Here is a 21,978-nt window from a genome sequence, read left to right as displayed (position 1 = left end):
AGTTCCAGGGCTACACAGAGAAACTCTGTATCAGAAAAACCTAAAACAAAAAACAAAAAACAAAACCAAACCCCTCCTGAGCTGACTGACCCTGGTCTTCTTCAGCTTTCTAGTCTACCAGACCTCAATGGTGTCTGGACAATGTCTGCTCCATCACTGTTGGCTTCCTGTGGCCCGGAAGTTCACCTTTCTGGATACACTTTTCAGAGTTCTAAATTTTTGAACCTTTAAAATTAGAATGTGGCAAAGTAGTCAGCATTCCTTATTGCTGATGTCATGGGCACAGAAATAGAAAATTCCTTGTTGTATAAATTGTCCTATATAGTCAAGTACTTTTATGTTCCAACACACAGGGGTGGGGAGGGGAAGAAGGGAGGTACAGAGGGAGGGAGGGAAGAAGAGAGAGAGACAGAGAGAGAGAGAGAGACAGAGGAAGAGACAGAGAGACAGAGAGACAGAGAGACAGAGAGAATGAGGAAATATTCCCTAGCCAAGTGCTTCTATCTCAAGATGAAGACAAACACACTGGAGCCTTTTTCTGATGCGTTTATAACCAACCTGAAAGTAGCTATGCCATTTACCGGTAAATTCAAGTCCTTAAAATCAGACGGTAGCATCAACAGAGAATGATCTAATTCCTATTTCTTTAGAAAAGGAGAATAATAGCAACATCATGGGTCAGTCTGTCAAAACATATGGCAATAAGTTGCTTGCATTAGCATTCTTAGAAGAGCTAAATACTTAACTACCTTTGTTTTATATAATTAGTCCCATTACAAAGAGAAATAAAACTGAGAGTCTTCATGGTGAGTTTAAAACCTTTAGTTCTTCCATCAGTAGAAGATGAAAATGAGTTGCATACCTAATGCAGGTATCTATCATTGTACTATCTTCTTGTCTCCAGCAAGATCACCTAGTTTGGGGGATAGCTGTGGAATTCATTTTAACAAGGAAAGAGGCCCAAATGCTCCTGCAGCCATCGTAGGAACAGCAGTGAAATCGATGGCTGGAATCAGTTCCCCTCAGTCACATCTCTACATTGATTGGTCCTGTAGCATAGTTCACTACTGTCAGTCAGTCTTGCTTAGTCACAAGAGCCACTATTATTTAAATCTATGCATGCATGCCAAGGACCTTCTGTACCCACAGTATCAAGTAGGTGAGAGAAACATTTCCAGGGTTATTTATAAGTGATGATTTTCATATTTCATCAGTTTTAAATTTTACTTTCACTACCTTTGTAGTGTTTGTAACGTTTGAGATTTTGGGGGGAGGGGGCTTGGTTTTGCTTTCTCTCTTGGGCAAGTATGTGATCTTAATATTGATTCTCAAACAGTCTAAACTCTCCCCTGGCAAGTTTGTATATATCAGGAAGTTGGACCATGTTCCATGTGTTGCCTTTGAAATATGAGCACAATACGATGACTTCACATTGCGTGAGCACGCCAACCATGTTGAGGCTGAGGGATCCAGCCACGACAGGCAATCCTTTCATCCAGTGCACTTCAAAACCATCATAAATTATTGCTGTTGGATGTCTTGCCAGGATTCTGGAGCCAGTTTTCATGGGTAAGAGGATTTGAGGAGTATCCGCTACCCAATTAGCTAACCAATATCTCTCTTCTCTGAGACAGTGGCTTTAGACCATGGCTTCTGCCTTATGCAGCAGAACAATCATTTTACTTTTTGAAGGCTGAAAAAGATAAACCGGGGGCGACAGAGCAGTGATGCTTAAGGCGGAAATAAGTCAAACCACTTCAAAACTACTTTTAGAGTTTCAGGCTACATAGACAGTAGCCCCGAAACTGAGAGAAACCTCAATTTTCTTACGTTCATCTTTGAAGCCTAGACATGAAGCCTGACTATGAAGAATACCCGTGCCTTCGTGGATAGAAAATGCATCCCACATTAGCTGGGCTCCAAGTTACTGAATGGTCTCCATCACTTTCCCTTATTCCCGTGATCTCTGTACCTCCATCGCCCATGTTTAGATCTTCCAAAGAGACTCAGATGTTCTCGTCATCAGAGCAGAATATAACCAATCCTCACATTACAGGGTGGAAGAATCGAGAGCCCTGTCCATAGCCCCTTTAAGTAAACGAATCTCCAGTTGCTTTGATGGGGCTTTTCACATGACTTTTGCTGGAGCGCCATAATCAATACGTTTCTTTGATGCACGAAAGAATCTTCACACAATGCACTGTTTCAGGAGCTGGAGCCCAGGCTGCAAACATGGCCTGCTTTGTTCTTCTGATGACTGGTTCCTGTCTAAAACATTTCTCCATTAGAAGGATCTGTCTTTCCTCCTCCGGTCACAGCCCTCAAGCTACAGGAACAGGCTCGTGATTTTTTTTTTCAGATACCAAAGTTATGAATACACTCTTATGAATATTTTCCTCTGAACTCACTTCTCTTAAAGCAGAAAAACAGCCTTACATATTGAAAGGTTAACACTCATAGGCAAAACATACAAATTGTTCCGTTGGGGGCTGTAAAATGCTCCAAAGTGCACATTGAAAAATTCCAAATCCAGGATGGGGCGGATGAAGCCTTGCCTCCACAGCTGCATTTCTCAAACGTGATGTTTCTGACTGCCATGCATTACACAAAACATATTTCAGAGATTGCTGTCAAAATCCACGCCCCAAATCGCTCTCTCTATGGCATCATATTTGCTTCTCTTCGATTCACGCAGACTCTTGGTAAAATCAAACGGTGACTCCTGCAAAGCAGGGAAGCAGCCTTCGCTGTGCTAAGCTGCTTAAATGTTTGCTCTCCCCATATCCCATTTCAACATATCCTCCGACCCCCTCTAAAAATAATCCCACGAATGCCAACTCAACAGATTATAGTAGATCTCCTATTAATTTCACTCTGCCTCAAAAGGAGCTTAATCCTTTCAGCTTATAATTCTGCACGCAGTAATGTCAACTCTCCTTCAGATCCCTGACTAGACTTATTTTCCTGCTGCCTATTATTGCTTAAACCATGAACCATCAATGCAACGATTTATTTTCTGATGTAAAAAATAAAACGTATCTTCCACAAACTCCTTTTAATTATTTTTCTGTCATATTAAAAAAATTAATCTGAAAAACTTAGCTCCCATTAATCCTTCTTCGTGGCTTAGATTTCCCAGTCCTGGAGCTGTGCGCGTATTGATATCATTTTGTGCTCAGGCTGATGCAAAAAATAGCCTTTGGTGTGGCAGGGAAATAAATGTGCACAGAGATGGCTGCCTTTGATGGTTAAGACTGTGAAGTAAGGCTTAGCAACAAAGAGTTTGGGAAATGTGACCCGGGTTCAGGGAATGCCCTGTGAAATGTTCAACATGTAACTGTCACTTTATCTAACATGAACAATATTGTGGAAAGTTCTAGACCACAGAATATGTGTGAGCTTTAAGGCCAGATTCTAAACGTCTCGGTTCAGATTCCACTGTGGCCATATACTGGTTCCATTATTTTGAAGACTATACTTAACCATTGTTCTGTTCACCCTAAAATAACGGTAATGATAATGGTAACCTACCTCTTGAGGAGACATGAGGATTGCAATGGCGAGCATATATGAAGCACTTTCTAGCACTTCTAGAATCGTCCCTCAGTAACTATTTGCTCTTGATAGAGAGGTAGCTAAACTGACAGAGCACTAGCCCAAAGCCTTGATGTTCCTTCCCCAGCACCTCAGAAATTACACTCAAGGGAGTGTGTCTGTAACCTCTGCCTATAATCTCAGGTGGAAATGGGATAGCCAGAAGTCCAGAGTCATCTCCTGGCTTATCTTCAGAGATAGAAAACAATTATCTATAAATAACCATCTCAATCAAATGAACACCTAAGGAAATTGATCATTTCATATAAATGAAGTTAGTTGGGGGCCACTGTTCCCTGTGCTCAGGGCAGAAATGGAGTCAATAGTTATTCTTCTAAGGGTAGGTAGAGAGTGAGTTCAAGGCCAGCCTTTCATATATGAGGTGATGTCTCAAAAAAAAAAAAAGAAAGAAAGAAGAAAAGAGAAGAGAAGAGAAGAGAAGAGAAGAGAAGAGAAGAGAAGAAAAGAAAAGAAAAGAAAAGAAAAGAAAAGAAAAGAAAGGTAAGTAGGGCTGGGTTTCTCAGTGGTTAGGAACAAGTGTTTTTGCTGAGGACCCCAATGTGGTTTCCAGCACCAATGTGACAGCCCACTAACATCTGTAACAGTTCCAGAGAATACAATGCCCTCTTCTGACCTCCCAGAGCATCATCACACACACGGTGCACAAGTACACACGACAGGCAAACACAGAAAATAACATAAGTTAACCAAAAAAAAAAAAAAAAAAAAAAAAACCCAAATTCAAAGTTAAGTTACAGGGGCACAACATCCCTTATAACCTTAGAACCAACACTGTAAATGAAATTCTAGAAAAATTTAATGGTGTGAAATATGAAATTACAATGTTTTGTATATTTTAATGATTATATTGTTGTGCATAATTATGTAATCACATAACTAAAATTATATACTTCCTCAGTAAAATAGTTTCCATTACTTCCACTGTTACTAAACTTAAAACCAAAAATATTTCTGAACTTAGCCAGTTCATGTCACTCTCTACCCTTAGAAAAATAACTATTGACTCCATTTCTGCCCTGAGCATAGGGAACAGTGGCCCCCAAATAACTTCATTTTTTTTGAAATGATCGATTTCCCTAAGTGTTCATTTGATTGAGATTGTTATTTATAGATAATAGCTTCCTATCTCTGAAGGTAACCCAGGATGCCTACATGTCTCCAGAAAAAAAATGTTATTATGGACCAAACCCGAACACCAGAAAAACTAATTGCAGAAAAAGTATCATAGTCTATGTGCTACTGTTATGATTCCCTAATATTAACTCTTGAGGCTGTACTACATGGTCTTTTTCTGTTTTTATCTCAACCCAAGATGCAAACAGGGATTATATTTTTGTATCCTTCTCTGAAGGTTTTATCACCAACTCTATCATCTCTACAAAAAAAATTAAAGGTATAAAAACCTAGGAAACTGAACCATGTATTATAACAGACACTTTCTCATTTACGGACATGTAAAACTAATTCACAATATACAATTTAATTCAGACTTTAATTTCCAAGAAATGAACTCCACAAAGCTTTTCTTAAAGAAACTTAAGGGCTGTCAAAGTACATGCCTTGTGTTTCATTACATATTATATAGCACACTATATAATATCACATATAAAACTACCACTATACCATACAACACCATTGTATTTAAGTATTGTTTACAAGTCTATGAAATTGGTAAGTGAATCTAACTTCATTTTAAAGTTTTCATCCAAAAGAGTTTCCAAATTTATTATTTTTCTTTTCTTTATGTGGTTCTTTCTCATCTCTAGAGGAAAATTAGCGAAGGTATCATAGAATTCTACAATTTGCTGACCACATATTCAAAGACACCTACAGAATGAATCTATAGGACAGAGGTCTACACACATTTATCTGGAATCAGATTGTTTAAATGGTGTCTTGAAGTTACTGTAGAAGCCATTACCAGAAACTAAATTCAAATATTACAAGTGAAGATATTCCAGCACAAAGACTTGGATGATTTTGTTGAGATTGTCAATGGTTGATGCGTGTAGATTCTCTTCATTGTCATCCATGGTGTGCCAGACTTCAGGGAAAGGAGAAGCTATCAGGTGAAGAACTGGGACACCTGTAGGAGAAAAGCAACTTGTGAGTAAGACTTCCCAGGGGGTGAACTAGAAAGTGACATTTGCAGGCATAGAAAGGACCATGTCCTGTAAGGCAGTCGATAATTCACTGTTTCACAAGCATGCTCCAAGTACATGGAAACTTCAAGGCTTGTCAGAAAAACGTCAATTAGTCCAGTAAGGGATGACAGCACCCAGTGCTGGCAAAGCTCTCAGTCCAGGGGTGGAAAGAGGAGACCTTGCCTATGTGGAGTTGATATTCTAGTGGAGAAACAAATGGACACAAACAAGACATAATCATAGACAATGTAAAGTTTTTCAAAAATAACAAAGTGGGGCACAGGAATAAAGATGGAAGACAAACAAGGGATGAATGAAGAGTCATTTAAAACCAGGGACGAGCCTCTCCAGAAGCTAACGTTTAAATAGAGGCACAAACTCAAAAGGCAGCAGGCCAGGCACAGATCTAGGAATGAGCATTGTGGGTAACAGTATTCCTAAAGGCAAAGACCACGAGGCTTGCACTGAACAGGGACCCCAAGATGGCCAATGTGGCCAAATCACAGAAAGAAGTGAGAAGCAAAGTAAGAGATGATTTTTGAAACAGAATCAGAAAATGGAAGTCTTTTTAGGCCATGGTAAAGACTTTCTGTCTTACTCTATAAGACAGCAAACCAGGAGATTTTAAAACAGTAAGTATTAGCATAATTTTGTTTTAAAAGATAATTCTATTTTATGTGCAAAAAAATGAGAAGCAATAGTAAAATTTAGAGACCAGTGGGAAGGCTTCCTAAAAAAACATTGAGTTAATTTAGACTTTCACATTGTGACACAGGATAGCTTTCTCTATTTTAATTATTTATTTGTTTTTATTTTATGTACATTGGTGTTCTTTGTGTATGTGTGTCTGTGTAAGGTGTCAAATCCCCTGGGACCAGAATTACAGAAATTTTTGAGCTGTCACATGGGTTCTGGGTATTGAACCCAGATAATTTGGAAGAACAGCCAGTGCCCTTAACCACTGAGCCATCTCTCCAGGCCCCAGGATGTCTTTCTTACCAACCAGGCCACATCAAAGTTGAATGAAGAGCAAGAATATAGCTTAACTTTATGCAAGGCAAGGCAAGGCAGGCTATCAGAGGATTCTGGGATTTCTTAACTATATAGAAGGTATGGAAAAACAAAAATGCCATCAAGATTGCAGAATGTCTCTCACAAGAAAAGAGAAGCCACGAATGAATGACATCATGGCCAAACTAATTGATTGATTATATTTAATGATTCCTATTATTCCTAGGTTGCTGCAAATCAGGGGAAGTGAAAACTATTGTGTAAGTCCAGTGTTGTATAAAAGATTCAACTTAGATGATCATCTTTAAGACTTAAACATGCATGAGTGCACAATACAGAAGTAGAACTCAGAGAAATTCAGTGGAACTTAAGACAGCTCCCAGCACACTGACCTAAGCAGCTGGATAAATGTTGATCATTTACTGAAAGGGGCAAGATGAGGAAATGAACATTCCATGACGCATATTCTTCCATGTCAATGAACAATAATGGGCTCTAACATTTCATCTGATAATCCAAAGAAAGTGGCTGATAAAGAGATGGTCTTTTTGTTTCATTTTGTTTTGTTTGTATTTATTAGGTTTATTTTTTCATACAATATATTTTGATAATTTTCTTTCCCCTTCCACAGCATCTCCAAGATCTCTCCTACCTCCCTACCCTCCCAATTTCTCTCTCTCAAAATCAAAACAAAAAGTCAAAAAATACCAAAACAAAACAAACAAAAAGCAAGTCAACACTCATGCATGTACACACACACACACACACACACAAAATTGGCCAATGGAGCCTGCCCTAGAGCGTTATTACTATACCCAGTGTCACTCCACTGGGGGAAAAATCCCCTCTCTCAGTGGGTATAAATTGCAATTAGCTTCTTTCATGCTTAAAGTCTTGGAAAGAACAGGAATTCAAGGCTCATACCTAAACATAGTAAAAGCAATATACAGCAAACCGGTAGCCAACATCAAACTAAATGGAGAGAAACTTGAAGCAATCCCACTAAAATTAGGGACTAGACAGGGCTGCCCCTTCTCTCCTTATCTTTTCAATATTGTACTTGAAGTACTAGCTCGGGCAATTAGACAACATAAGGAGGTCAAAGGGATACAAATTGGAAAAGGAAGAAGTCAAACTATCACTATTTCCAGATGATATGACAGTCTACTTAAGTGACCCGAAAACCTCCACCAGAGAACTCCTATAGCTGATAAACAACTTCAGCAAAGTGGCTGGTTATAAAATCAACTCAAGCAACTCAGTAGCCTTCCTATACTCAAAGAATAAGCAGGCTGAGAAAGAAATTAGAAAAATGACACCCTTCACAATAGCCACAAACACTATAAAGTACCTTGGTGTGACTCTGACCAAACATGTGAAAAATCTGTATGACAAGAACTTCAAGACTCTGAAGAAGGAAATGGAAGAAGACCTCAGAAATTGGAAAAAACTCCCACACTCATGAATCGGCAGGATCAATATAGTTAAAATGGCCATTTTCCCAAGAGCAATATACAGATGCAATGCAATACCCATCAAAATCCCAACTCAGTTCTTCATAGAGTTAGAAAGAGCAATTATCAAATTCATCTGGAATAACAAAAAACCCAGAATAGCTAAAACTATTCTCAACAACAAAAGAAATTCTGGGGGAATCAGTATCCCTTACCTCAAGCAATACTACAGAGCAATAGTGTTAAAAACTTCATGGTATTGGTATAGTGACAGGCAGGAGGATCAATGGAACAGGATTGAAGATCCAGAAATGAACCCACACACCTATGGCCACTTGATCCTCGACAAAGAGGCTGAAAACATCCAATGGAAAAAAAGATAGCCTTTTTAACAAATGGTGCTGGTTCAACTGGAGGTCAGCATGCAGAAGAATGCAAATTGATCCATCCTTATCTCCTTGTACCAAGCTCAGCTCCAAATTGATCAAGAACCTCCACATAAAGCCAGACACTCTGAAGCTAATAGAAAAGAAACTGGGGAAGACCCTTAAGGACATCGGTACAGGGGGAAAGTTCCTGAACAGAACACCAATAGCTTATGCTCTAAGATCAAGAATTGACAAATGGGACCTTATAAAGTTACAAAGTTTCTGTAAGGCAAGGCAACCAACAAATTGGGAAAAGATCTTCACCAACCCTACATCAGATAGAGGGCTAATATACAATATATACAAAGAACTCAAGAAATTAGACCCCAGAAAGCCAAATAACCCTATTAAAAATGGGGTACAGAGTTAAACAAAGAATTTTCACCTGAAGAACTTCGGATGGCAGAGAAGCATCTTTAAAAATGCTCAACTTCATTAGTCATTAGGGAAATGCAAATCAAAAAAACCCTGAGATTTCACCTTACACCAGTCAGAATGGCTAAGATTAAAAATTCAGGAGACAGCAGGTGTTGGCAAGGATGTGGAGAAAGAGGAACACTCCTCCACTGCTGGTGGGGTTGCAAATTGGTACAACCACTCTGGAAATCAGTCTGGTGGTTCCTCAGAAAACTGGGCACGTCACTTCCAGAGGATCCTGCTATACCACTCCTGAGCATATACCCAGAGGATTCCCCACCATGTAATAAGGATATGTGCTCCACTATGTTCATAGCAGCCCTATTTATAATAGCCAGAACCTGGAAAGAACCCAGGTATCCCTCAACAGAAGAATGGATGCAAAAAATGTGGTATATATACACAATGGAGTACTATTCCATTAGAAATAATGAATTTATGAAATTCTTAGACAAATAGATGGAGCTGGAGAACACCATACTAAGTGAAGTAACCCAGTCTCAAAAGATCAATCATGGTATGCACTCACTAATAAGTGGATATTAGCCTAGAAAATTGGAATACCCAAAACATAATCCACATATCAAATGATGTACAAGAAGAAAGTAGGATTGGCCCCTGGTTCTGGAAAGACTCAGTGTAGCATTATAGGGCAAAACCAGAACAGGGAAGTGGGAAGGGGTGGATGGGAGAACAGGGGGAAGGAAGAAGGCTTATGGGACTTTCGGGGAGTGGGGGCCAGAAAAGGGGAACTCATTTGAAATGTAAATAAAAAAATATATCAAGTAAAAAAAAAAAGAATATCAAAGAACATCCAAAAAAAAAAAAGAATTCTAAACTGAGGAATAGCTGAGAAGCACCTAAAGAAATGTTCAACATCCTTAGTCATCCAAGAAATGCAAATCAAAACAACCCTGAGATTCTACCTCACACCTGTCAGAATGGCTAGGATCAAAAACTCAGGCGACAGCTAGGATCAAAAACTCAGGTGACAGCAGGATGTGGAGAAAGAGGAACACTCCTCCAGTGCTGGTGGGATTGCAAACTGGTACAACCACTCTAGAAATCAGTTTAGCGGTTCCCCCAGGAAATTGGACATAGTACTACCAGAGGACCTAGCTATATCACTCCTAGAAATATACCCAGAAGATTCTCCAACATGTAATAAGGACTCATCCTCCACTATGTTTATAGCATCCTTATTTATAATTGCCAGAATATCTCTCAACAGAGGAATGGATACAGAAAATGTGGTACATTTACACAATAGAATACTACTCAGCTATTAAAAACAATGAATTCATGAAATTCTTAGCCAAATGGATGGAGCTAGAAAATATCATCCTGAGTGAGGTTTATATACATATATATAAAAGAAAGCTATCTAATGGAACTAGGTTGCTAAGTTTGAGGAATAGAGAGATTCTTTTTACATTAGACAATGGTAACTTCAGAAACTCATAACTGGTTAAAATGAGGAGAATAAATGACTGTTGAATGTTAAGCCATGATATAAATTAGGCATTTATATCATCTAAGACTCAGTAAACATCAAGGAAAAGGAATGCTAAAGATGGAAGAAACGGGAAGGAGAATGGAGAATGGTATGAAATGCAAGCACGCCCAGGCCGCCGCACTCTTGAACTCACAACAGCCGTGACCTTTACGAGATCTTTGTAAGATTGGGCCCACAATACCACATTAGGGAGAGTTGATTTCATGAGGCCTCACCCTTCTCTGAGGATTTGTACATAATTATTAATGGTTGTTGTGGGAGGGAGAGACATATACTTCAGTGTGATCCTACTGGTAAGGTGCCCATACTTCTGAAAATAAATTCTCATTCATTCTCCTGTAAGAAACCCTAACAAAAGCCTAAAAAAAAATACATGAAAGGGACAGGGAGATTGTTTAGGAAAGGGGAAGAGAGTAATAAGGGAGAGGAGTCAAGAGAGGGCGAAGGGAGAGGAATATGATCAAACTATATTATATACAGCTATAAAAATATCATACCGAAACACTACAATTAACATACAATACAAATGAATGATAACAAGGAATGTGAAAATAATGTTTTAAATTTTTAAAATGCACATAAAATATAATAAATAAGTAGACACAGTAGAGAAAACACAATGCATAGCAATACACACATAGTTACCTTTTCTTAAAAATGGAATGTGGTCATCCTGGATAATATTTCCATAACCAAAATTCTGAAAATACTTCCTCTCCAAAGAATGATCCTTGAGTAAGCCCAATTCATAGAGCTCATTTTCTGCAGAGCACAATCAAGACAGTAAATGAACATTTAATTTTCTCTGATCAAGACTCGGAATACATCCTTATTTAGGGAGCTTGAAATCTTATCACACATGAAATTCTTTATGTATCAGCAGCTACAGTCTCATCTGTGACGGTAAGCGTCTAGGCTTCGCCTATGTATATGTTAGAGTGGAGGAGAATAGAGGAAAAGAGTCACACACGACACTAGCAGTGCTGCTGAAAACCTCTTTAAGAGTAGATGCTTGCTTCCAGTTTGAACCAGTACTGGAGCAAGCCTGGGTGCTGGTTCACCACCCACTCCTACAACACCCAGAGGAAGCTCAACCCCCAGGTGCCCTGACACACCCAGGATCAAGGAAAACACAGCAACAAAGAATGGAGCAAAGACTGAAGGAAAGGCCATTCTTAGACTACCCCACCTAGGAATCCATCGCAACTGCAGACACCAAACCCAGACATTATTGCTGATGCCAAGAAGCGCTTGCTGACAGGAGCCTGGTAAAGCTGCCCCCTAAGAGGCTCTGCCAGAGCCTTACAGATACAGATGTGGATGCTTGCAGCCAACCATCAGACTGAGCATGGAGACCCCAATGGAGGAGTTAGGGGAAGGACTGAAGGAACTGGAGGGGTTTATAACCCCAAAGGAAGAACAATAACATCAACCAATCAGACTCTCCCCCAAAGCTCTCAGGGACTAAACCACCAACCAAAGAGCACACATGAGGGGAGCACATATCTCCAGTTGCATATGTAGCAGACGATTGCCTTATCAGCATCATAGGGAGGGGAGGCCCTTGGTCCTGTGGAGGCTCCCAGGGTAGGGGAATGCTAAGGCAGTGAGGCTGGAGTGGGTAGGCAGGTGGGGGAAGCACTCTCATAGAGGCAGAAGAGGGGTAGGGTACAGGAGGGTTGTGGAGGGGAAACTGGGAAGGGGGATAACATTTGAAATGTAAATAAATAAAATAACCAATTAAAAAAAAAGATTAAAAGAGACTAAGAATCTAATGCCAAAAGAATGAGTAGATGGCTCAATAGAACAACTGAGATTGAGAAAGAGAAAATAAGAGACACGGGTGCTGGGAAAACTCAGGTGTGGATGATCATAGATCCAGGTAGTGCATGGGAAATGCCTATGGAGGGATGTGGGGCTTAAAGTGGACCCTGCAAACAGAGTAGGATGAAGTATATCAGCTCTGTGGGGAGAAGACTACTGTGACCTCTATCAGTGATTCTCAAGATGCGGTTCCTCAGCAGCAGCTTCAGTTATCACTCGAGAATACGGCAGAGATGCAAATTAGCTGGTGAATCAGAAATTCAGAGTACAGTCCAGTTATCCACGCATTAGCATGAACTCGGGGGATTCTGATCTGTCCTGAAGTTTGAGAACCGCTGACCTACACAGCCCATCACTCTTGTTGTCTTGTGACACATAACTGGTGTACAGAACCAGTTGCTGCTTGTTACAAAATGGCAAGATATCGTGAGATGATAGAACAAGAAAATAACGCCCCAGATAGCTGTTCATTTTCGTGATTGTTAAATTTCAAGGGTAAAACTGTATCAAGTAGGAATCGAGTGTAATGGAATTTTAAGAACACTGAGAAAGCCCCAACTACCACCAAATATAAAATTCTTATCTATCAACACTTATATTTGCTTAACCGTTGGGTACATTTTTCTTATATAATTAAAGAAATAGTTAAAGGTGTAAATTCCACAAACAAGGACAGCGCAATAGCTTTTAATCACAATAAGGTATAATTGATTGCTGTGTGCATTTCAGAAAAGGAAGCAAGGGAAGCACACAGAGTCCTTAGGGGGAGCGGGAGGAGAAGACAAAGGAAAAAATAGGAGACAAATTTGAGATGGAAAATGAAATTAAATTCCGGAGTATCTTTTGGCATCATTTCTAAGAATCTATAAATGTAGTGTTTTGACATTTGTATTTCAAAATAGGATTCCACCTAAGAAACTAAACTGGGCCTACTGAATTAGGAAAAATAAACTAATTGGTAGGGTAAGACAAATGCCAGCAAGGCATGTTAAATATTTAAATAGCACATTTAAAGCATAAATTGTGAGTTTGAAGGTGCAGTGCTTGCCAATAGGAAGAAACAGCATTTTGCCCTGTAGTAACTGAGATGCTTACCAATTGCTTGAAGTCTATTAAACCATCTGGTAGTCTTGGGGAAAAAATTAGGGAATGTTGGGTTTGCTGCTCCAATTAAATCTAGTAAAACCAACAGATCCTAAGAGAGAAAAAATATTGCTTTGTCATAGTCACCCAGGCATGTTTCAGACCCATCGACCGAGAAAAACAGTCAAAACTAAACACATTCTAACAACTGAGAATCACACAGAGCGCTTTTTAAATGACATTATTTGCTACCCGTTTTAGAGAACACTGTAGATCTTGCTTGTGCAACATTACACAATGGGGATGTATTATGCATCAAAGGAACATAGCTTAGGATAAACTAGAAAGGGGGATTTGATGCATGTTTTATGGTTTGAGAAAAGAATACATTTGCTGTGTGTTCACGAAGGAGTTCAAACCTGTCTAGTCTATGCCATTGTAATTAGGCAATTTTACCTTTAGCCTGTAATGATAGGTAAGCATGGGGACAGAAGCTATGACTCACAGAGCATGTAAGAAAAATTCCTTTAAAGGAAATTACATACATCATGCTACTGGATCGCCATTTCCTTGTGTAGCAAACAAGGAGTTCAAATGAGCAATTCTCTAAAGTCCCCTGGTTACAACCTTCCAAGTTAAGCCAATTTCTCTTAGCTTATTTTAACCACAAAACATCAGCAGGCTTGAGGACTCACTTCCTGAAGCCCAACACCTAGATTAAGGCCTCCTGACTTAGCAAAGTAAGCGAAATCCTGTGTGGGTAACTGCCAACCGTGAAACCTGACATATATTGGATAAATGTTATCAGGTTTCAAGATTCCAAAGATATGATATACATGAGTGATATATATGTGCATGTATGTATAATTGACATACATATTTAGTTGTTTGGAAAAATGCTTGTTTGAAATAGGAACATATTTATGAGATCGGATTAAGTCTCTGTTTGAGAAATAGATGGGCCATCGCTGCAGATTGAATATCTGGACTAATTATCTGTAGGTCTTCTCATTTGTCTGAACCCTTTTGAGCTGCTCAGGCACAAGTGAATGAGTGAAATGGTGGCCACGTGCCTTTGTCTCACAGCAAGCTGTCCTCATACCTGAGAAAGTCACGTTGACATAAGGAGCCTTAGGGAATCTAGAGGACACCGTTGCTCATTTGATTCATAGGATAACAAACAGTGGGCATGCGTGACGTGTCGGCAGAGGGTTTAGGGAAAGTGTCAGAGACAAACAGAGAACACTGGGGGGAATGAGGTCCGGAGCACAGCATAAAGTTCTAAGCTGGGGGTGGTGTGGACTTGGTGGCAGAGTGAAGGTGGAGTATGGGAAGAGAGGCACAGTGGGGGATTTCCTGGTAGGCCACAGCAGGAGGATGTATGGAGGTCAGATGCTGAACCCACTATTTAACAATAGCAGCAGAATCTTAAGGCATCCTCAAAATGTCTCTACCTTCACATCATAAATGCTGAATCAAATTAAACATCCACACTGCAGTCACTATACCGCTTTAAACACACAGGAAATCCCTCTCTGTGTCCTCTTTCCTCCCTGCCCTGGGGTTCCTGAAAAAGGTCTTTCTCTCTCCATACTACACACTGTTGGGGGTTCTGGGGGTACCCTCAGTAAACCATACTGAATCTAATAGCTCCTTAATCTGATTTTCACATCATTTTAATTAAGCTCAGCCAAGCACAGCTTCTAACACAGAATCATTCTTTTTAGGTCTGGGATTCCTCAAAAAAACAGTGCTTGCCAAGGAATGTTCTACAATAAACAGTGCTCTGAGGATTTCATGGCACTTTTAGGGCTTTGCTTGGTCTTAGCAGCCTTTTCTCTGGAGACAGGGACTGAGCTACAGAGCCAAGGTAATTACTCAGACTAACCATGCCATCTAGTTGGTTGGTGCCTCTTGCTCCAGGAGGGTGAGGGCTTGATGCCATCTTCTGAGCTAAGTGCCGGGACCCATACAGAGAGTCTTGAGGAGACCAGTGGTGAAAAGCCTCTTCTCCATCAAAGAAAATTAGCCGGAGCGAGAGAGCTGGCTTGGAACCAGAGACATCCTGGTAAAAAAAGAATGATTTGAAAAATAAAACAAAACCAATGGAAATTAACTTCAACCAATCACAGATTCCAAGGCTGTCTATTAAAAAGCGCTTAGTGAGGGCATATTGACCTGGGATTGTCTTCAGAGATATCTGTGTATATCTTCAAGACGGGTTCATGACGATCATCAGTGGAAACAAAGAGCAAAAATGCTCCAGTCAATTAAAAATTCACATTCTTTCCTACTAGCTGGGCAAAAGGACAGATAGTCTGTAAAGCGAAGAGGTCCAAGCCAATGAAACCATACCACTTCCAATCCAAATACCATACTCCTTCTAAAACAAAATGTCTTCCATGTGCCCTTACTCTCTAGAAAGCTGCTACACTGTAAGACTGCTCTGACGAGCACTGTGACTTGCCACTGAATTCCACCTCAGGTGGATGTGTTACTCCAGCTATAGCCTCTCCTGGGAGCGGCCTGTAGCCCATGACTACCTATTCAGACTTCTCTCCATAGGCCACCACCTCCACAGCTCTCCAGAAGTTAGCTGAGGCTGCTGTAAAACCTGTGCGGCAGCTCCACTGCTTGCTCCTCCTAATCCCGTCTCATCCCTCTCTCTGTCGCCACTGCCTACTCACTGACCTGAATGCTTGTCAGGTGATGTTCCACCTCGCAATGTGCTTCCTGGAAACCCAGCCTACAACAGCTGGGTGCCTTCTTCTTACCTTACTAGAATCTGAAATTTGTTATTGAACCCAAGTTCGAGAGTCTGCCCTAGGAACAATGTAGGGACACAAACAGAAAAATTATGGTGTTTCTCTCAAGAGCTCCTCTACATCTAGAGAGTTGGGGGAAAGAAAACAAATACGTAAGTATGGTTTGGAATATGCCGAGGGGCTCAAGCGTGAAGCTTGCATCCGTTGAAGCTTGGGAGGAATGAGAGATGGAGCCCTTGGGACATCAAGCGAGGCTTTGTGAGAGACAGTATTTGAGAAAACTAAAAGGCTTACAGTTTTTAATTGGGCTGACTCTCCTGTACAGATCAGTCAGTCCTTTTGGTGTTCAAATCTCCAAGCCTACTTATTCTCTCCTCTTCACAGCCACACTCCTAGAATGACCCGGTTAGCTCCATGTTGGGCCAAATTTCTGGCAATCATTCCAGTCCCGCCCTTAAGTACACTGTCAGCTCCTTTGCCTCTCTTTGTAGTCACAGTTTCATGGAACAACATAATAATAATATGGAGTTCCATTCCCTACCTATTCTGTGACAATTCTCAAGATGCTGAACCTGGATAGAAAAAGAATGAACCACCATGTCGTTTGCTAGCTTAAAATCCACAAGCACAAATTTTGATACAGCCTTTCTGTACTATGCTGTGCACACACAAAACACAGTCATGCTGTATTTCCTGGGTTCATTCCCTCACCCTCAGTATTTCGCGCTTTTTCTCTTTAGCCTGCAGCTCCACAGCTCACCCATCCGCACTCCCAAGTGGCGGCCTTTATTTCTTCTTGCCAGACTCCTCACATATGCACTAAAGTCCATCTCCTCGTGTCTGCTGAAGGGCACTGCTTTAGCAAACGCCATTTCTCCTACATCAGGTGTTCTGTCTCTCTGCTGGAGAGTTCTATGGGTTTGTTATCTCTGTTAACTCACTGGAAGAGTTTTATATGTGCAGTGTTCCTGAGTCTTATTCTTCAGTTCCATTTTTTAAAATTCTGGGTGTTGAACCAGGAGCCCAAAGCATGCAAGGCAATTGCCCTACCAAATAAATCATGTCCCCCTGAAGCCGTAATAAATTAATTCATTAATTCTCTCTAAACTTCCCAGCAGGTGTTCACACACTTCTCCCTACTGCCCTAATCTTGTGGATTTGCAAATGAAACACACACACACACACACACACATGGCAACAGCCTTTTATTTTAATATGTCTTAAACAGCTCAATGGCTGGGCACTTCCAAACCTCCCCGCAGCTACACACTCTCCCCTCCAATATTCCTGAACTATTACTTGCTAACACCTATGTTCCATCCTGGCTGCCACGGACCCAGGCAGTTCTCCTGGGCCGTGATCTCTGACTCTTACATGTTGGCAGTGTCTCTGTCTCTCTGTCCTACCCTTCTCAGCAGAGACCTTCCTCTTCCCCAGCAATGGTGATTCTCCTCCTCCCTCAAGTTCCTTGCCTAGGAACCTCAAAGTCCCACCTCTGTCTCCCTGCCCAGCCATTGGTCATAGACATTCGAATTCCCATAATGCGAGCATTAAATCGAATCCATGACATCTCACCCTTTTTGTCCATTCAAAAGTCTTTCCTCTTAGATATACATTGAACATAGTTATAACAGTTATGTAAACTATAAGGTATGATATACACTAATAACATAGTCTACCAATTTTGCCACTTTGGGTACATTACTGTAACATCTATCCTAACTTCCCCCAAGCTTTCTATGAGGTCTGTTCTTAAGTCTATCCCTTCAGGCTTCATCTCCTCCATCTACTGAAACAAAGGGGTCAAGAACACCTATAACCTACACATCGTTAAATCCAAAGGTCAACTCTCAGTCTTTATCAACCCTGACTTACTGACAACATCCTGCATGACTGATGCTCTATCCTGGGTAAAATCCCTCCATTTGCCTCCTAGAACAGCATGTTCTTCCTCCCTCACTCAGGAGATGGACTTCAGGGCATGAGTGGGAAGCTTGGCAGCTAATGAGACTGGCAAGAAGAAATCAAGGCTATTACTTGGAAGTGAGAGTGGGCAAGGTAAGGAAGTGCAGGTGAGGGAGAGGAAGAGCGTGAAATACTCACTGTGAGAGCGAATGGAAGAATCAAATACAGATGCCTGGTGTCTCTACTCTCTTGATATCAAAGAGCACTGGGTCTTGCTCCCTAATTGTTTTCTCATCTCTGCTGGTATCTATACTTGGATACCTATTCTGAACAGTGTGTGTGTGTGTGTGTGTGTGTGTGTGTGTGTGTGGTCTCCAAACCAACATATCAGTTGGCAAATTAACATCTCCACAGAAATGTTTAATAGACAAGTCCCACACATGTGAACATGCATATATATAACACATGTCACAATGTTTCAGGCACAACCTCATTATTTTCTAGCTTCTAGGATTACTACTGAGAAGTCCAGCACCACTTTAGTTCTTACGGCTTTTTATGTGACCTGGAATGATCCCACGGAAAAAAATTCATTTTATTTTGGGTTTTTTTTTTCCTTCTTTCTAGAAAGGATATTTAATCTACTTTCTAAATATCCCATGTCCCATGTTCTTAGTGCCTTTCTTGAAAAATAGCACTTTTAATTTCAAATTTCCAAGAGCTCTTTGCTACGATGTGAATACTCTGTTATTGAAGGCTATTGTATTTTATGAATATAAATTCTCTCATCTCTAAGGATTTTTAAATAGCATCAAGCTATCTCCTGCTGCTCCTTGCAGTCTCTATCCTATCCCTCCAACTTCATGTTTCAATTTGCATAATTAGTTTTTCTTGCTTTCTTCCACAGTGGAAACGGTTCTCCAATATCTGGCTACGCCTGGTGTTTGTTTGTACTGAAGAACAAGGTACTAAAATGTTCACTGGAGACATAAATTGGTTGGTTCTACTGTATTCACTTTAGAGCAATCGGTGTCTATTCAGTGTTCTCATTTAAGACTGCCAAATGTCTCCCTTGGCATCCTTGTCTGTGGTATCTGCATCTCTGGAGACAGATTCTCCAGTCCTCTGTCTGCTGCTGGCTTTCTGGTGCTAGGAATGGAAGAAAACCTGAAGACCTCACTGTTCAACATCTCCCGGATCTCCCTACAGTTCCTTCTTTATAGCTTGACCTCCCAAGTCCAAAACATCCTTGGTTTAATTTCTTTTGAAATTTCCTGAGAGCCAGCAGAATGTTCACCTCCCTGCCTGGCATGGATTCAGAATCTATACACCCATATGTTTCTTATGGATTCCACAATAGCTGAGCCTTTATAATATCATCACCCAGACCTTCAAAGCCATGTTGGTGGCACATTCCCATAATCCCAGCTACTCAGGAGGCTAAAGAAAAATTGCAAATTCAAAGCTTTATTAGACTACCAAGAGGGCCAGGCCAGCCTGAACAACTTATTTAGATACTGTCTCAAAACAGAAAAGCAATATAGGGCTGGGGTTGTAGGACAGTGATACAACATTTACCTACATGCAGGAGGCCTTGGCTTCAACCTAATTACTGAAAAGAAAAATACTAAAACTATCAGGCCACAAAGATCCTACTGATGTCCAGGTATAAAGCTGAATTAGTAGAAGTTGCAGACCATGATTATTCTCCTGCCAGTTACAAAAAGAAATAAAAGAGCAGCTTGCCTCGAAGCAAGCTTTGAATCAGTACTCACAAGAGTCCGAGTAAATTAATGCAGAGAACAGGATGAATGGATGTAAGTCATTTCACTGCCTTTAGGTGTCATCTGGCTGTTGACTTTCCAGTGAGACCCATGAGGCCTTATGCCTGAAGGAAGTGAAAACTGCCTCTTATTGTCTCTACCTTGGACTGGACAAAAGGTCTCTGGCTGGGTTGGCCAGAAGGCCTCTCTGTGCTTTGGGCATGCACAGAATGCTTTGGTACCAAGCAGTCTGGTTCCACCCTCTTGCTCCAAGGCTATGCTGTTTTATTTTGGAGCAGTAAAATTATTTGTGACAAACGGAAATATGTCTTAAAGTCTCGCTCATTCCATGTCTTTCTGTTAAGAATATAAGTATAAAAAAAAACCAAAATGGCATGCCTGCTTATGAATTCCCTTAGGAATGGTTATCAGTTCAAAGCAGGGCAGGGCTTGGGACAAAGGCATTACAGACGGCTCAGAAAAACAAAACAGAGCTGTGGAAAGGATATTAAGAGGGTATAAACAATCCTTGCTTTCTTCAAATTCCACATATCCAGCAAAAACAGAACCAAATATCTCTATTACTTCCATTACAAGATAAACTACCCTTCATTTCTTTACCCTCATTGTATCAAAAGCTAAAGCCCAGGGGAGTGGGGAAGCGTTTGTTGCCCATGAACCAAGTTTTTGTATTCGCTCTGTCATGTTTACTTGGTTATGAGCAGAATAAAACGCATTCATCTAGGTTAGAACCTTCCCCCGGTACACCCTGAAGAACACACGGATGGAAATCAAACCTGAGAGTCCCCAAAGCCTTCTGAGCTACCAGAATAACAAAAGCTCTCCTATGCTGCCTAAAACTGAGCCCTGATTGACAGATACAACCATAGTACGTAAACAAGAAGTAAGCATGACTCAATAGAAAACATAATCTACGCACTTAAGGCAGCACCAGCTTCCCTCTTATTTCATTACTTGCAAAAAAAAAAGATATGCTCAATTAAATATTCAAGTCTAAATATATATCAGTTAAGGAACCCACCATCATCTATCTGTGAATTATTGCCCATGGTAGACACTTCAAATCACGTGCTCTTCCAAATAATACTTCTTCCATTTCATATTTTTAACAAATTATTTTAAAATATACCCCAAAGTTTTGACTTCCAAATGACCTTCCCACTCCAAGGTTGCTAGAATTCATGAGGTTGATGTTGTCTTTGTTTGTTTGTTTATTGTTTTATCCTAGGAGTCAACAGAAAGAAAGCAGATACCTTCAAGGACTGGAGTTTCTTGTCTAAGGCGCGAGCAAGTTCCAACATCATGGCACATGGCACGGCTGAATCAGTGGCTCCCACAAACACTCTGCTGTCCCATCGAGGGAAATATTTGGAGTCATAGTGGCAGGCTAGGACCAGGTGTCGTTTCGCTTGCGGATTAAGAGTGCTGATGATATTGGAGAAGGACCGATATCCGTAGGGCGTCCTACTCAGGAAGGTGTCGACTTCCACGATCCACTCAGCCTGAAGTCTCTGTATTCGCTGCATGATGTGCTGAGCAAAACAAACAGTTTTCATCGGTTAGTGGTGTCTCTACATCTCAAATGTGATGTCTTCTTTTGTTGTTGTTGGAACAACAGCCAGCCCAGGCTAGACTGATAATGGGGATGTGATCAGGCCCTAGGCTAGCATTGAATTTATGGTAATCCTCCTTCCTCATCATTCCAAGCACTAGGAATAATGGCATACATGCCTTGCATGCTTACTGATAGTAATGACATTATTACTAGTTGTTATTTTGGTTAATAACAGTTACTCATTGAAAGAAGAGGCTAGTCTCCCTCACTCCTAACCTTTCACCTACTTATCCATCCCGTTCAGTTGTCAATATTTACCAACACTAGCAATCGGATGTGGATCTTTCTACATACTACTCTTTCACTGCGCAGACCTCACCAGCATGCAAGCACGTATATTTGAGAGGGGTGTGTGTTTTTTTTGTAGGAAAATTGGCCTACTTTACATAATAGTCTACCCTTGCTTTGTCCACGTGA

General features: G+C 40.6%; 1 protein-coding gene across 1 annotated transcript in view; it reads right to left on the bottom strand.

Annotated features, from left to right (window-relative positions):
• Positions 1 to 5,088: 5,088 nt before the first annotated feature.
• Positions 5,089 to 21,978, bottom strand: part of Qpct (glutaminyl-peptide cyclotransferase) — a 33,107-nt gene continuing 16,217 nt past the window's right edge. The window contains exons 3-7 of the mRNA XM_052186424.1: positions 21,200 to 21,478; positions 15,381 to 15,557; positions 13,505 to 13,604; positions 11,231 to 11,347; positions 5,089 to 5,701 (exon numbers count right to left, since the gene is read on the bottom strand). Coding sequence (XP_052042384.1) covers positions 5,556 to 5,701; positions 11,231 to 11,347; positions 13,505 to 13,604; positions 15,381 to 15,557; positions 21,200 to 21,478 — 819 coding nt within the window. The 3' untranslated portion in view covers positions 5,089 to 5,555. The remainder of the gene's footprint in view (positions 5,702 to 11,230; positions 11,348 to 13,504; positions 13,605 to 15,380; positions 15,558 to 21,199; positions 21,479 to 21,978) is intronic.

This window comes from Apodemus sylvaticus, chromosome 6 (genome assembly GCF_947179515.1).
Source record: "Apodemus sylvaticus chromosome 6, mApoSyl1.1, whole genome shotgun sequence".
In the NCBI taxonomy this organism is placed as follows: domain Eukaryota; kingdom Metazoa; phylum Chordata; class Mammalia; order Rodentia; family Muridae; genus Apodemus; species Apodemus sylvaticus.
This window is presented reverse-complemented; position numbering and strand designations above follow the sequence as displayed.